The sequence below is a fragment of the Pseudorasbora parva genome, chromosome 7 (genome assembly GCF_024679245.1).
Source record: "Pseudorasbora parva isolate DD20220531a chromosome 7, ASM2467924v1, whole genome shotgun sequence".
NCBI lineage: Eukaryota > Metazoa > Chordata > Actinopteri > Cypriniformes > Gobionidae > Pseudorasbora > Pseudorasbora parva.
In genome coordinates, this window is record NC_090178.1 from 27,209,239 (window position 1) to 27,225,449 (window position 16,211).

At 37.6% G+C, this 16,211-nt stretch overlaps 1 protein-coding gene across 2 annotated transcripts in view; it reads left to right on the forward strand.

Moving 5' to 3' along the window:
• dedd1 (death effector domain-containing 1) overlaps positions 1 to 12,677 on the forward strand; it is a 32,931-nt gene extending 20,254 nt beyond the window's left edge. Inside the window, exons 5-6 of one of the 2 annotated variants that reach the window (XM_067448869.1) lie at positions 7,826 to 8,213; positions 11,385 to 12,677. In XM_067448869.1, the coding sequence (XP_067304970.1) occupies positions 7,826 to 8,213; positions 11,385 to 11,391 (395 nt within the window). In that variant the 3' untranslated portion in view covers positions 11,392 to 12,677. Of the gene's footprint in view, positions 1 to 7,825; positions 8,218 to 11,384 lie in introns of those variants that run through there. The other variant, XM_067448870.1, reaches the window with a different exon arrangement.
• Positions 12,678 to 16,211: the final 3,534 nt, after the last annotated feature.

The following is a 16,211-nucleotide window of genomic DNA, read 5'->3' on the forward strand; positions in this document are numbered from 1 at the left end:
CTTTCTTCATATTACTGCCATTATAAAGCCTGGCTTAGCCAGAACATTTTTTATATAACTCCATTTTTATTTGTCTGAAAGAAGAAAGAAGAATGTCATGTACACCTAGGATGGCTTGAGGGTAAGTGAATCTTGGGGTCATTTTCATTTTTGGGTCAACTGTCCCCTTAAAAGGTACCTTCATTTATTGAATCTTGCCAGTGTTTTGATTTTGCAGAGATGAAGTAGACACTGGCTGTAAAGTTAGTAAAATAGTAGCCTGATAAACTCATTCTGACCCAAGAGGTCTGAACCTACAGTCTGCATATGAATTAGAAATGGCTGCTTTCTGACACAGACAAGAAATTATGTATATGAACTTTGCCTGCTTGACCAAAAAATGAGACCTAGTAAAACTACTGCAACAACGTTCATCCAAAACTGCTTGTTTCTCTCTCTCTCTCTTCCTCTCCTTTCTCTATGTCCACAGTTGAAAAACAGACTGACACAAGTGTCAGGAACAAAAACAAGTTGGCCATCCTCACATACTAAGAGAGGGAGAGAACGAAAGAAAGAAAAAAAAGTCAAAAGATAAGCCTGACCCTGACCTATGTGTGCAGTCGGTCAGCCTTTTGCCCTCGTTTCTCTCCCTCCATCTTGGTTTGTTGTTCAGCAGAAAAAGAGGGATCGAAATAAGTGTGGAAGCTCTTCGCATGGAGCAACACCCCATAAAATGATGCACTTTTTTAAATTGATTTTTAGAAATAGTTATTTATTGTTTATTTTGAAGAAATTTACACTATCAATACAATATATAATTTTTTTTTTACAAAATATCAAAATATTTGTGAATTCATGTTATTTATATATTTTGAAATGCTCTGACACATGCTCTTAACTAAAAAATGGTCTTAACAAAAAAACATCCACTGTGCTGCTTATTATAGGTACCTTTTGTGTACTGAAGCTGGAAGCAGGGAAAAGACTTTGTTTTGTATTAGTGTATGTGACGAGCTCTGAATATGTTTGTTTAATGGAACTAAAAGTGCTCTGTAAATGTGTGCTGTGTTTAAAAGAACGTTAAAGAAGTTTTGTGTTTCGAGTCTGCTTTACAAACTGCATTACAAATTGTTTTTGGGAACATATTTAGGAGAGGGGGACCACTATGACCTTTTAAACTTAACATACAATAAGTAATGTTGTTCCTGTACGCCAAATTTACATCCTTGTTTTAAAGGGGTCATGACATGTTTTTTTATTTTAATATTTCTTGAGGTTCACCTATAATGTTAGTAAATTATATGTAAGCATTTCGAAAATATCCATATAAAACCACCAGTTTGTCTGCTTCATTTATCAACAAAAGTTTCTTTGTAACTCTACATTACACTGCCTCATTTACAAAACAAAATGTTCTGAACAATCACATAATACTCTGATGTAATCCGGGACACAATTAAAATAATCTATCCATTTGTTTCCAGTGGTGGGATCCTACAGAGATGCACACCAGCTGTTTAAACTGGACTCGTCAAAGTGAACATTCTTTGACTTTTCCATTTGTCCTGTTGTCGACAGACTCGAGCGCGTGTAGTGTTTTAGAAACATTGTGTCAGTGAATGCCATGTGATCTGTTTGCTTTTGAATGCATATGCTCACAATAACAGCCTTTAAGCAGCTGAATGCCAGTGGCCAGGGCCTATGGTGTAATGATGTATAAATATTCATCAATGTCTTGTTTTGACGGCAGTCATATGCAAATGTATTTGCCCATATGACGTCAGATCATAGCAAATGTATTCATTTATGGTACAAAGGTACAAAGACCTCTTATATCTCAAAAGATTAAGATCAAGGTAAAATGTATTTGTCATGTCCTGACCCCTTTAACATAGAGTACTAGTAGCATCATTAATAAATCTAAATATATGTTAGACCTCACATTTCCTTGTCAAGTGTGAAGTTAAGTCTGCATCTGAAATAGATAATCTTTGAACAGTATAATTTAATAAAGGCATATGTAAATTGTTAGTTTTAGATTATAATGATCAAAAGAAGCTTTATTGTCATGATAATTAAAACATCACTTTGCCAAAACATTAGTAGGATTGTATATACACAATGCACACATACAGTTAGACTAACTTTCACATGAATCCTGGTTTCACATGGCATTTAAAAAAAATATTGGGTTACACTTTATTATAAGGTTATGTAGTTACATTGTACTTAAGTATTGAATAATATTAATTAACAACATGCACTTACTGTAGAGTTGCGGTTAGGGTTTGGTTTAATGATTAGTTGCTTTAAATTATGGATAATTTATTGTTATTACTATACCAAGTACATGTAGTAACATGTAACTATGTCACCTTAAAATAAAGAGTTACCAAATTTTGTAATTGCACTACTGTTCAAAAACTTGGGGTCGATAAGATTTGTGTGCGTGTTTAAAAAAAAAAAAAGTCTCTTGTCCTCAGCAAGGCTACATATATTGTGAACGGTAAAACAGTAATGTTGTGCAATATTAATACAGTTTAAAATATAATTTATTCCTGTGATGGTAAAGCTGAATATTCAGGATCATTACTTCAGCCTTCAGTGTCATAAGATCCTTCAGAATTCATCCTAATATGATGATTTTGTGCTTAAGAAACATTTCTTACTTTATTATCAATATTGAAAACTGCTGTGCTGATCGTTTTCTTTTTTCTTTAATGTCACTTCAATTTAATGTGTCCTTGCTGAATCAAGTTATTAATTTCTTATATAAAAATCTTTCTGACCCCAAAAGGTAGTGAATGTAATTATATTTACTAGCTTTAGCCCTGTACGCCTGCATTGTTTTTGGAATATGGCTGGGTATTTAGCTACAGTGAGGAAAATAAGTATTCAAAATAGCACCCTGCTATTTTGCAAGTTCTCCAACTTAGAAATCATGGAGGGGTCTGAAATTGTCATCTTAGGTGCATGTCCACTGTGAGAGACATTATCTAAATAAATAAAAAATCCAGAAATCACAATGTATGATTTTTTTTTAACAATTTATTTGTATGATACCGCTGCAAATAAGTATTTGAACACCTGAGAAAATCAATGTTAATATTTGGTATAGTAGCCTTTGTTTGCAATTACAGAGGTCAGGTCTGGAGACTGGCTAGGCCCCGGCAGAACCTTGATATGCTTCTTACAGAGCCACTCCTTGGTTATCCTGGCTGTGTGCTTCGGGTCATTGTCATGTTGGAAGACCCAGCCTCGACCCACCTTCAATGCTCTAACTGAGGTTGTTCCCCAAAATCTTGCAATACATGGCCCCGGTCAACAGTGCAGTCACCCTGTCTCATCTGCAGAAAAACACCCCCAGAGCATGATGCTACCTAGGGCTGTGTGATATGGACAAAAAAAATCTATTACGAATTTTAGTTTTTTTCCGATTTTGATTTTAATCACGATTTTAATTTCCAATGGAAACCAATTAGAGCTTTATCAAAAAGTTAACACGTCTCTAGAACAGACAAATGGCCTAAATAAATAAATAAAATATATAAATATATTTAAAAATAAAATTTGCTGCTGCAAGTTTTGCTACTAAATGTGTAAAGCAAGCCAACTCAAATGCCTGTTAATAAAACTTGAAATAAGTCTTAGATGCTTAAAAACACAATCATCTTCAATAAAAATTAATGAGACTAAATGATCTTACAAGTGCGTAGGTAGGCCGCTCTCTCATATTGCGGTCTTTGAATTTGAAATGAGCTGCTGAATAAAATGCATCTTGAATCTTTTGCTTTCGTTGATGTGAACGTTAAATAAGCATTTGCCGTGGGAATTGAAGATCGGATTTATATTCATTTTGTAGATGTATAAGGTATTAGACAACCTGCATGTTCTTTTTTTTATTTTATTTGTTTAGATTGTTTATCTTGTGTCGTTTGCGAGCAGTATCAGCCTCAGATCGTCAAAAATGCCTTTTACAGTGTGGAGGTAATATTATAGAAGGCTAAATTAACTAACATTGTGATGCTTAAAGTGTTTTATATCTAAAATATTTTATTATAGGCAAGACAAGTCAAGAGTTGATTTGAGAGGCTAAATCGATTAAACATGCGGTTAATTCACTGTAGGCCGATGGCCGTCACTTAAATAAATTTAAACTTTAATTTAACAAACAAGAAATTGCTCTAAACATTTTTCTAAATTAACTTAATAAAGAAACAGAACAAAATATAACTACTTTGACATTAAAAACAAAACTGAACTATTTTAATGGCTGAGGCAATGTAAAAAATAAAATAAAAACACAGACTCCAGTTGGACTCGGGCCGAGAATTTTGATAAGCTATCGGACACGGGCCGGGCTAGGGCCTAGATTTGAGACGCATGCAGGGATCTCGCCACTCTCAGAAAATACATTCATCTCATTTTACTGAGCTATATGCGTTTAAAAGTAGCCTATTCAAATGGTAGGCTACAATGGCATTGCTCAGTTCAGCGTGTTGGGATGCCCGCGTGTCAGGAAAGGGGTTAAAAGGGCTATAAGGTGCCGTTGGTGGCCTAAAACTGAAGATTAGCCTACTTATTTTTAGCTTTTCTCGCGCTGTGTAGAAATAATATTAAATCAGCCGTCCCTGGGTTGAGACGGTTTCTTCTCGCCTCTGACACGACCTGCGGAGCTGAATGTGCGCTCACTGCTGCACTTATGCTGGAACGCAGAGGCTCCTTGCCAATGGATTTTTATATTAAATTGTGTCAGGTAGGCTACTATATAAATTACAAAGGTTTATTTGGCAACTTTATTTTAAACGACCTGACCGACCTCGACCCAAATAACATTAAAAATATTTTTGGATATAACCGCGGGTGACCGCAGGCACTTGCTCATTTTGGATCAAGCCGTGCATCACTGATTAATGTAGGTAAACAAAACAACAACAACAAAAAAACAACCCAGACTAAAGTCTCCAAAATTGGTAAGTTTGTCTAGCCTTTATCCCAGCACTGCCATAGCCATTATTATCAATGGAAGGATAGGCGTGTTATCCACGCATTTAAAGGAATGAATTGTTTGAATTTGCATGGCGGTAACGTTTTATTTTATTTTTCCGATATTTTGGCTTTGAATTTCGTTTGCTAGAAATATGAACTGAATGAAATCTATGAAAGCAACTATGAAATTTTTTTTTTTTTAAATGAAGACAGTGTTTGGAGTGAGAGCATGCAAAATAATCCGTTATTCGAATCAACGACCTTTGTGAGTGTACACAAATAAAAGTAGATTGTTTATAGTTTATAATTTATAATTATGTCTTGCACATATCTGTATGGCTAAAAATGTCTTCAGCCTATGTGATTAATATCTGCTGCCATTAAGGACAATGTCCATCAGAATGCGCAAACTTCATTGGCCATGGGTTAAAGAAAACGAAGCCTATTTAATTAGGCTTTATTTAAATATTAGCCTATAATATTTTTTTTTATTTCTTATGTTATGCCCGGTCTGTTCCGTTCTCATGCTCAATTTAGGCTTGCGGCATTCTAAATTGGTTCGGATAGCATACTGGGAGGTTGGGGCCAGGAGTGCAGAAAAAATCGTGCTCTAAAGCGATTTAGAAATCGTGCATGCTCAAATCGCGATTTGATTATGATTACAATTAATCGCACAGCTCTAATGCTACTACCCCCATGCTTCACAGGGATGGTGTTCTTGGGGTGATACTCATCATTCTTCTTCCTCCAAACACGTTTAGAGGAATTATGACCAAAAAGTTCTATTTTGGTCTCATCTGTCCACATGACTTTCTCCCATTACTCCCCCAGATCATCCAAATGGTCATTGGCAAACTTAAGGTGTGCCTGGACAAGTGCTGGTTTAAGCAGGGGAACCTTCCGTGCCATGCATGATTTCAAACCATGACGTCTTAGTGTATTACCAACAGTAACCTTGGAAACGGTGGTCCCAGCTCTTTTCAGGTCATTGAACAGCTCCTCCCGTGTAGTTCTGGACTGATTTCTCACCTTTTTTTAGGATCATTGAGACCCCACGAGGTGAGATCTTGCATGGAGCCCCAGTCCGAGGGAGATTGTTTAGCTTCTTCCATTTTCTAATGATTGCTCCAACAGTGGACCTTTTTTCACCAAGCTGCTTTGCAATTTCCCCACAGCCCTTTCCAGCCTTGTGGAGGTTTAAAATTTTGTCTCTAGTGTCTTTGGACAGCTCTTTGGTCTTGGCCATGTTAGTAGTTGGATTCTTACTGATTGTATGGGTTGGACAGGTGTATTTATGCAGCTAATGACCTCAAACAGGTGCATCTAATTTAGGTTAATAAATGGAGTAGAGGTGGGCATTTTAAAGGCAGACTAACAGGTCTTTGAGGGTCAGAATTCTAGCTGATAGACAGGTGTTCAAATACTTTTTTGCAGCTGTTTCATAGAAATAAATTGTTAAAAAAGCATATATTGTAATTTTTTTTAATTTTTTTTTTAATTTTTTAGATTATGTCTCTCACAGTTGACATGCACCTAAGATGACAATTTCAGACCCCTCCATGATTTCCAAGTGGGAGAACTTGCAAAATAGCAGGGTCTTCATATACATTTTCCTCACTGTACAGTCAAAGTTATCATCAAAGTTGACCGTTCACAATGACTTCCTAAATGCAGTATATTCAAGCATTTGAACAATGTTTTATTAATTTTCACTAATGAATAAATTTAGTCTCATTGCTTACTCCCTACATTACTGGATGGTTTTCTATTTCATATTGACTGTTGCTTTGTAAACGTCCCAACATGCAAAAGGGTGGAATTTTTGGTGGGGCTTTGGTTGTAGAAAGGTTGGATTTGTGTTGCAGCAATGTTCTGAAGATTGATGGGTCCACTTCCTCCTCTGACCTCTGAGCTAATGACATGAAAGGAAATGACATCACTGCGAAGCTCTGGTTCAGTATGTATACTCCAATCGTATTTTGCCGTCTCTGTTCCCTGTGCTGTTGCATGACATCAGTTCTACCTCCACTGTTTGGTAAAGCCAACCTGCATCGTTCTGTCTATCAATTATGGCCCCTACAGAATTCAGATGCACATACGAAAGTTTAAACATCATCAGATCTGTCGACTGAAACTTCCAATGTGAGCCCATCTCTGGATTTAGCTTGAGGTGCTATCAGTCCACCTGAGCTTACGAACGGCCTCAGTTAATGTGCTTTCTTAACTCCCTCACGTTTCTGTGACCTGCGAATATACAATCACTATGTTCAGTAGACATGTTGGACTTTACCAATGTGTTTCCAAGTCCCTGTGTGCCTGCGAATAATTCAAATGTCACATCATGATGAAAATTATCTAGATCTCCCGCCCCTCCTAAAGTGCAAAACCTGAACTAGCTGACCGGTTTCACTTGAAGCCTTAATGACTACAAGTTAAGAATCTCAATGTTAAACATTTTGAAGATTTTTGTGCATTCTGGTTTAATACATTGTCCGATCAAAATTTAAATGGGGAAGGAACTTGCTTTAAGCAAATCTGTGTGAATCATTGCTATTTACAGTTATTTTTATACCAAATTGTTTTGGTATAAACAAACAAACTGAACGTCAAGTCTCATTATAACTGTATTTTTGCCCTCTTTTTTACCCCCCACTGATCTGCTTCATTTCTCGTGTTCTCCCCTTTCCTCCGCTACTGTTTTTCTTATTTCTCTCCATCCTTGCTGCAAAAAAACCCTTCGATTTCAAACCAAATCTTCACATATCCATCATCTTTTCTTTGTCCCTTTGCATGCCACCCTTCATCCTTCATCCCACCCTCCTCTCTTTCTCTGTCTCCCACGCTCTTCCACTCTCAGATATCCGACTACGCGTACGTGCGGAGTATTCAGAGCACGAGTCGGCCCTTCGTGGAGGCGTTTCGTCAGACAAGCAGCAGCCGTTGGAGAGGCAGTTTGAACTGTTCAGCCGGGCGAGCCAGCTGCTCCGCGCCCGGGATCTAGGCTCCATTGTCTGTGATATCAAGTTCTCAGAACTCGCCAACCTAGATGCCTTTTGGGCAGACTACCTGAGCGGGGCTCTGCTCGAGGCGCTTAAAGGGGTCTTCATCACAGACTCTTTGAAAAGGGCAGCAGGACAGGAGGGGGTCCGGCTGCTTGTCAGTGTGGATCAGGATGACTACGAGGAGGGCAGGAAACTGTTGCTTGGCAGCCAGACACATAATGGGACAAACTGGGAGACACAAAGGTGAGTGAATTTGGTAACACTTTATTTTACAGTGTCCTTGTTACATGTTACGTGTAGTTACTACCATAGTAATACGTTATGTATTATTACATGCAACTAACCATCACCATCACCAAAACCCTAATCCTACTCTAACCCTATAGTAAGTACATGTTGTTAATTAATATTATGAAGCACTTAAATGTATAAATACACTGTAACAATGACAATGTGTAACAATTTTTTCTTTTTTTTCTTTCTTTTTTTACTTGTGTGTTCCGATAATGATCATACATTAGTGTTGACGGTACAATTTTAAAAAATATTCCCTATCTAGATACATTACTAACATACTATATTAACATGTAACCACCAGGGGGTGTTAGAAAACAATTTTATGTGATCACCTTTTTTCTACCAGGAGAGTGAGTGTTATAAGTGTTATTTATTTTAGCATTATTTTATTCTACTGTAGTTTTTATACATTTTTGGGATTATCTTTTATTATTTGATTTTTATTTTAGTAATTTTATGTGCTTTTGTCTTTTTTTCTTCAGTTTTAGTCATTTTCAGTTTGTTTTTTGGTACTTTTAAATTTGACATTTTACTTCAAATAAAACTTTTTTCAGTTACTGTAGTTGCTGAGTTTTTTAAGTTTAAGTTTTTCATTAATTATTTATATTTAATCAGTTTTATTTTAATTAACAAAAAGGAATTGTAATAGTTTTTGTTTTTAAAAAAAACAACACTGGTCAGAATGTTGTAAATACTAAATAAGTGATTTTATACAGTCATTCTTCTAAAGCTAACTAATATTAACTAAATATATTAATTTGAATTAAAATTCATTAATATAAACGCTGTCTTTGTGTACGCTGCTTTTGTAGCCCCGTCCACCAACTTGTGGAGCTAAACTGATCGCGTTACTAATAAACATGCCGAAGAAAGCAAGATAATCCTTTGTAAAAAAGACATTGGCCCTCATTTATCAAAAGTGCGTACACCAAATTTCCAGCGTACACCTTGCGTACACCCAAACCCACGGTGACTTTGAGATTTATCAATATGGACGTTGGCGTACGGCACGCTCAAATCCTACGCCAGCTCAGGAGGTGGTGTACCCACGTTTGAGTTAGTGCGAAAATGCGCAGAAAAACAATTCCTAACACCACAAAACGCACTGACAAGATATGCTATATGACCCATTGTTAAAAACCACAACAACAACATTCAGTGTTTATTTTTGTGCAACATGAACGTCAATGTTTAATTTGTGTGACTTTACCAAAGCGTTTGATTTGTAGGCATATGTATTCCTCCAGTCGCGAGCCTGTGCGCTTTATCTGACGTTTCAGGCCCGCCTGGCCCGGCAGCTGCACACGGACTGGGACTAAAATAATTCAGACTGACAAAATAATAAAAATGACATTCTTCTTTTAAACAATAATAGTAATAAAATCAATAAAAACGACACTCTTCTTCTAAATAACAAGCGTCATTAAGAATAATAATCATAATAATAAGAATAAGAATCTTACAAATTGTCATGTAATTATTAATGTGAATGAATCTTACTCCACATCACATCATCATCACTATTGTACACCCCAATACATGTGCCGTGATACGAAATTAAATGCTAATTGTTTCAAAACATGCTGTAAAATAATGCATTGTGATGGTAATTTATCATCCAAACAGCTTTAAACTGCTGGAGTGCGCTTCTCAACCTCCTAAGAGTACTCGTAATTTGGGTCCATATTTTGTTTTTGTAGGTGCCTGTAATCCCACTCTTTAAACTCCCGAATAAAACAATTTCGTTATTTTTTTCACTTATTCCCTGGTGATGGTCTCGATGGGCGCGTCTCAATCATCTCACTAGTTCAGTAGTCAGAGCACTGATCAGGGAATCAGCCCATTGACTTATGTCCTAATCATTGCCCTGACTAGTGAACTAGTGAGATGATTGAGCGCGCCCGATCTCCACGTCGGAGAAGTTTCGCTTCTTTGCCGTCTTCTGTTTGTCCATGACGTAAAATAAGGGCGTGGGGGAGGCGGAGACTTGAATATCTAGGGGCGTGTTATTCTAATGACGATCGTTTTCAGCCGCCGCATTTATCAAGGGCAAGTATTGCGTACACCTGGATTGCAGAGGTGCGCACAGTTTCATAAATCAGGCGGTGAGAGGAGTGTAAGCATAATCTTACGCCAACATATACACCGGTTTCTACGCAAGATTGATAAATGAGGGCCATTGAGATTAAAACACAATGCTGTGTCTTCTATATTGGATCCGACAGGAATGGTGCAGCACACTTTTTTTTTATGTGATAGTATTGCATTGTCACAGATCAATTATGTGTACGTGTCTTAATATAAAAATACCATAGCACACTGTCATAGGCTGGAGAATCCCTTATTTGTTGGTTCATTGCGATTAGGGATCAGAACAGGTCAGCTCGGATATGTTATGGGTCAGGGGGCTCGCAAAGCCCAACATCCCAGGGCTATGTGTTTTCCAGACCAAAGCGTAAGTGCGTCGGTAGGCCGGTGAATCTAAAATAGTGAAATAACATTCATTTCTTGATCTACGTTGTTAATGTTCACTCTCTTGACTTGATATTTGACGAGTGCGCGTGTGTGCGGTTCACGCTAATCCACCGATCGGGCGGGGCCAAGTAATAAAAAAATAAATGAATTGCGGGTGGAGGAGAGAGAAATCATTGTGTTTGTTTAATAACTACATTTTGAGAGCCCTTTCAGATAATTATTCCGGTTGCTGCTTTCAAAACAATCCCTCCCTTGAACTGACAAGGGAGTTAAAGCTCATTAAATATGCAAATCTTCTCCAATCCTAGCCGTGGGCGTTTACTTCCAAGTCTCCAGTGCGTCACGCCCATCAAAACCCAGCGTTCAGAAGAGAGCCTCAAAACCAGTGTAGAAAATAGCCTATAATTAATTCATTATATTTTTTTGGTATGTAAAAACCACACAAACATCATAAGTTGACCTCAGACAATAGTATAAAAAAATGTAAAAGCCGGGAATTAATGTATATTTTGTGTAAATGCTTATCCCCCCCCCCACCCTCCCCAATTGATTAGTTTGCTTCATAGTCTACAGTATTGTTTTCAAAGCAGTTCTGCAAGTTCCCAAATGTATTAAGTGATGTGTATCATGTTTCCTTCACAGGCCCTGAGAAATGTCAGTTTCACCCGGGACCTTCAGTTGTGATGGATGAAGATGTTTTGCCTTTTTATTTTGTTGCCCATTGAGTGTCGGTGACCCTGCTGGGATGGAAAGCCTATTGGAGGAGTCTAGATTAAACTGGGCAGCCGTTTTGTTGGACACAAGAATAATTTTCCGTCAGAAGCTGTCAGACCGTTCAGAGGTTAGGTTCAGATGAGGGGTTGTTTCTCTCTTCTGCAGGTCAGTTTAAACATGGACAAACACACTATAATAAACCCATAGAAAAAACAGGAGGGACCACTTAATCTGCCCCAGGTGGTATGTGGATAGAATTTCTTTGTCTAGTTTTTTCTTTCTTTTTTTCAAATGTAACAACCTACAGTGAACCCTGGAATTCAAGTTATATGTTTAACTTTGTTTGGGAAATTTAAAACAGCCTGTTTCTTTGATTTAAAAGATAGAAAGGATGGGAATACACAACATATATGTAATGTAAAGATTTACAAATAAATCCACAAAAGAGTGACTAAAAAAAATATAAAAATGTGTAATTAACAAAAAGATAAGATTTTTTATTTTTTATCACGTCTCCTGTTTTGAATAGGTTTTGATAGGTTGACTGCTAACTTAATTCTTAAGAGTTTGGGCTGGTGATGCATCAGAAGACCAAAGTCACACTTCAGCCCTCGGGCAGGCGGATATGTCGCGTAACCAAACTGCCCCAGAGTGGTCTGTTGTACTGCTTATAAGAGTCACAAAGATGACATTTGAAATCCTTTATACAGTACTGGACTGGACCAGTCAATCAATGTTGCCAAAATTTGGAAATGCCACAAAATGGAGTAGACATTTGTGCTGATCTATTACAACAAAGACTTTCTACAGTGTACACCACTGTGAGACTATATTTGTACCAACAACTCCATGTTAACATGCTATTTGTCTCAGAAACAGCAAAGTCATGGATTTTCAGGGCCTTTGGATGCCTTTGTATATTGCTGATAGAAAAATTATAGTTAACACCAGCCTTGACACAACCAGACTAACTTCTGGTCCTGTTTCTAGAATGTGTTGCCCTTTTTGTTATATTTGTACCCTTATGACAAAAAGATAATAGTTCAGTAGTAGTTAGTGGCAATTCAGTCCTGTCATTTGACAGGTATCAAAGTGAATTGGGGATAGAAAATTGAGTTATTTTGTGTTTTCATGTTTTTGTTTAAACTGATATTACTTGATATTGTTTTGGAATATGTACATTTACGTAAATATGATTCTTAATAAATTACTGTCAGAAAATGATTGCCTCTGATTTTGTGTATAAACTATGTTTAATTTCCTTTTTTTTCTGGGGAATAAATTAATTCTTGGGTTAGTTCACCCAAAAATGAAAATTTGGTCATTAATTACTCATTAATGTCATTCCAAACCTGTAAGACTTTCGTTCATCCTCGGAACACAAATGAAGATCTTTTTGATGAAATCTGAGAGATGACTGTCCGTTCAAAGGCAGCAATGCAACTACCAGTTTGACCCTTCAAAAAGATCATAAAGCGATTGTGAAACAAATCCATATGAATTGAGCGGTTTAGTCAACATTTTCTTAAGATACGATTGCTTTATATGATGAACAGATTTAGTTTAGTCTTTTCCTCACAAAAAAAGCCATGTTTTCTATACTTTTGCACCCCCTTGTGGATTTAAGGTTCAGGCATACTGCATGTGTATTAAACTTAGTTGTTTGTATTTCTCCTTTTAAATGGGAGCTGCTTGCTGGACTAAATATATATTCCATGCCTTAAATAATTGCGGACTCAGATGATTTGGATTTTGAATAATATCACACCAACATCAGGTTAAGAGGGTGAGCGAATGGTTGGATCCCAGCTGTGTCTCGAAGAGGTTTTAGGCTGTGAAGCTAGTCTACACTCATTTACAAATTGCTTCAAAATGAACATCTACTAATATATTCATGTACAGGTCATAGTGCTTTCTTTTGTACTATTAGTATTATTATTGTCCCCTATCCATTAATGATCAAAACCTATTTAATATGAGAAAATAGGTGAAATATTAGTATCTAGGAGTGTCCACGGGCTGTTCCGTTAGAACCCTGTCCATGGTGCTGAAGAAATGTGGCATGTGTATCTGTTAGCTCTGACATTCTTTTTAAGGGTACATAATGTATGAACCACAGCAGGACACAGCTGTTCATTTAACAAATAAAACATTTATAGGGTGTAAATTAAACGGTATGACTATATTCTAGTGTGCTTGGAGCACAGAGGAGAGAGGCCTAATTCGAGCCTTCCTCGAGTTTTTGTGCAATTATTGATTTCACCTGTAGATGGCAGCTACATTTTTTTACTTAACCCTAGTCAAGCCTACGCAAAATATATACTGATGCATATAGGCCCTTTGAAAGAATCCGACGAAGGAGGGTGAAAAATAATGATTAAAATCAAGACTTAAACTTTTTTTTTTTTTTTTTTTGCTCCTCTCATTCTTGCACAAACGTGAAAGTTTTTGCTTGTTTCAGCACCGGCGGTCAACGCGTTGTTATGGAAACCGCTAGAGATATAGGGGGCAGCGAGACACATGAAGGATTCGCGCACACCCTCCACCCGACCCCATCACCTTTCGACCCTAATTTCAAATTCAGGCTCCACACCCGATTCCTTTTCTGTTCCCCCCAAGAAAACACCCCCACCCACCCCAAATATCTGCTATCTCTCCCGTTTTGCTGTGTCCGACTGTTTTTTTTTTTTTGAGCCCGAGCAGCTCGCGCGTGTGACGGAGACGGCCACGTACATCGATGGAAACGCGGGTAATGTGTAAACAAAAACTGACAGCTTCTTAAAATTATTTTGCATATCATATGTAAAACTTTTTCGTACTCAAATGCCATTTTTACCCTACTATATAAGTTATGCCTATTTTACTTTCTGCTGTTTCTGTTAATTATAACACATAGGCTAATACATTAAAAAGATTATCGCTAAAGTTGTCGTTATTTTAACCCGTCTGTGCTCGAGCTGGGGAGATTTTGAAAGAGTTATTGCCTGTAATGATTTCTTGATCGAACCGGAGTTTCCTGTTTATTGATTAGATAGAAATTAATTCATGGGACAGCCCTCTCTTCCCAGTGTAGGCTACGTGCTTATGTTTCTCTGCGTTTCCTGTGAATTACGGTGTGTGTGTGTGTGTGTGTACAACCGCTGTTCTGCATCCTGTAATTGGCGCAGGACATCGCGGGAATATTTGATTTGAAAAGGCTGAGCTCGTGCTGTGAAATATGCATGCGCTTGTGTTTTACAGTGAACAGTGTTGACTTGGTGATAAATGCACAGCTTTCTGTCATAGCAAAGCTTTTAGGAGCTATCTTTGCCCATCACTGCTGTTTTTGTTATGAAAAACGCTGTGTAGACCAAATACGACGCCAATATAGCGATTATATTGAGAAGGGAGGAATATAAACCGTATGTTTGTGAAAGGTCAAAGATTTGTATGCTAGCCTACTTGTTTTACAGTCTGTTGTTACAGAATGACATACGGCCTAATGTCAACAAATGCTAATGTAATTGTAGGCCAAACTGCAAGCCCTCATTTCGTAGTTTTTTGAGTAACGTTGCCAAAGTCGTGGTTAAATATTTAAAACTTAAGCTTGAAAGTGGTGTTGTTTTGCCATGGTTTAAATCATATAGGCTATCGGTATCTTCATTTCTGTATGATAATTGTGCGCGTAAGCTTCTGTTTTGCCTCTTGACTTGTGGAAAATCTGGACATGGCCTATGTTTACTCCTTTGGGAAGCTTTGTAATCAATATGGTCGATATTTGTTTGGCGGCGTATCCTTGATAACGACGTTGTAATAGTAGCTACCGTCACGCGGCCTCGGCATGGCCGTTAGTGTCCGCCGCCACACAAGCCGAGTCTCCGCTGAGGGGAAAATCGATGAGCAGACTGAGTTAATTATGAGAAAATCAATTAAGAGGTGGAGGTTTTTGGCTTTAAAAGGCCAGTGCCAAAGAAAAGGGGACTGCAGTGCGCAAGCCTGTTTTGGGGTTGTGTGTTCTCCACGCTCTTCTCGTCATGTTCAGGGACATGCAGGGTGCGCGAGGCTCGACCACGACCACTCATAAACCACGGGTCATTTTCTTCGTGGCATATGATGACATTGAACTAGCCAACATTCTGTCAGCCGAAGCTAGGCTACAGCATATTTACAATTCTGTAATGAGGATATTTCATTCAACAGATTTTTTAAGGTAACAGCTGCACGTGTTGGTGACTATGGTGAGAAGCGCGCGGAGGTAGCCTACAGCAGGTCTCATTACTGCCTTGCCTAAACAAAGTCCGATAAAAAAAAAAAAAAAGTGTTTCGACGTGGACTATTTATTCACAGTGGATATTTCTTTATTTTTCTTTGTTGAATAGGATTGTAGCGATGGACAGAAATGTGGAGAGGTTCAAGTAGAAGTTCTGATAGTGAAGAAGGTCTGTCAAATATTTGAACAGCATTAATATCTGTATATATGTGCTCTCACGTTTCATGGTCATACACAGGCACATGCTTTTTATTGGCTTCATATTTACTAAGAAACACATACACAGGCACCTCTTCACGGTGGTGAAGTAGGTTATATGCCTATATTTGAAGATACAAAGTCATTCAATCTTCAGGACTCATTATTGATGAAATTTGGACGATGGGGAAATCACGAGAACCATTAGGAGCTGGTAATCTTTAGATGTAAAGTTTTTAAATGTTAAATGTGGGCCTATTAGGCCAGTATTTTGTGATTTTTTTTTTCATGCAAAGTTCTAAAGAAGA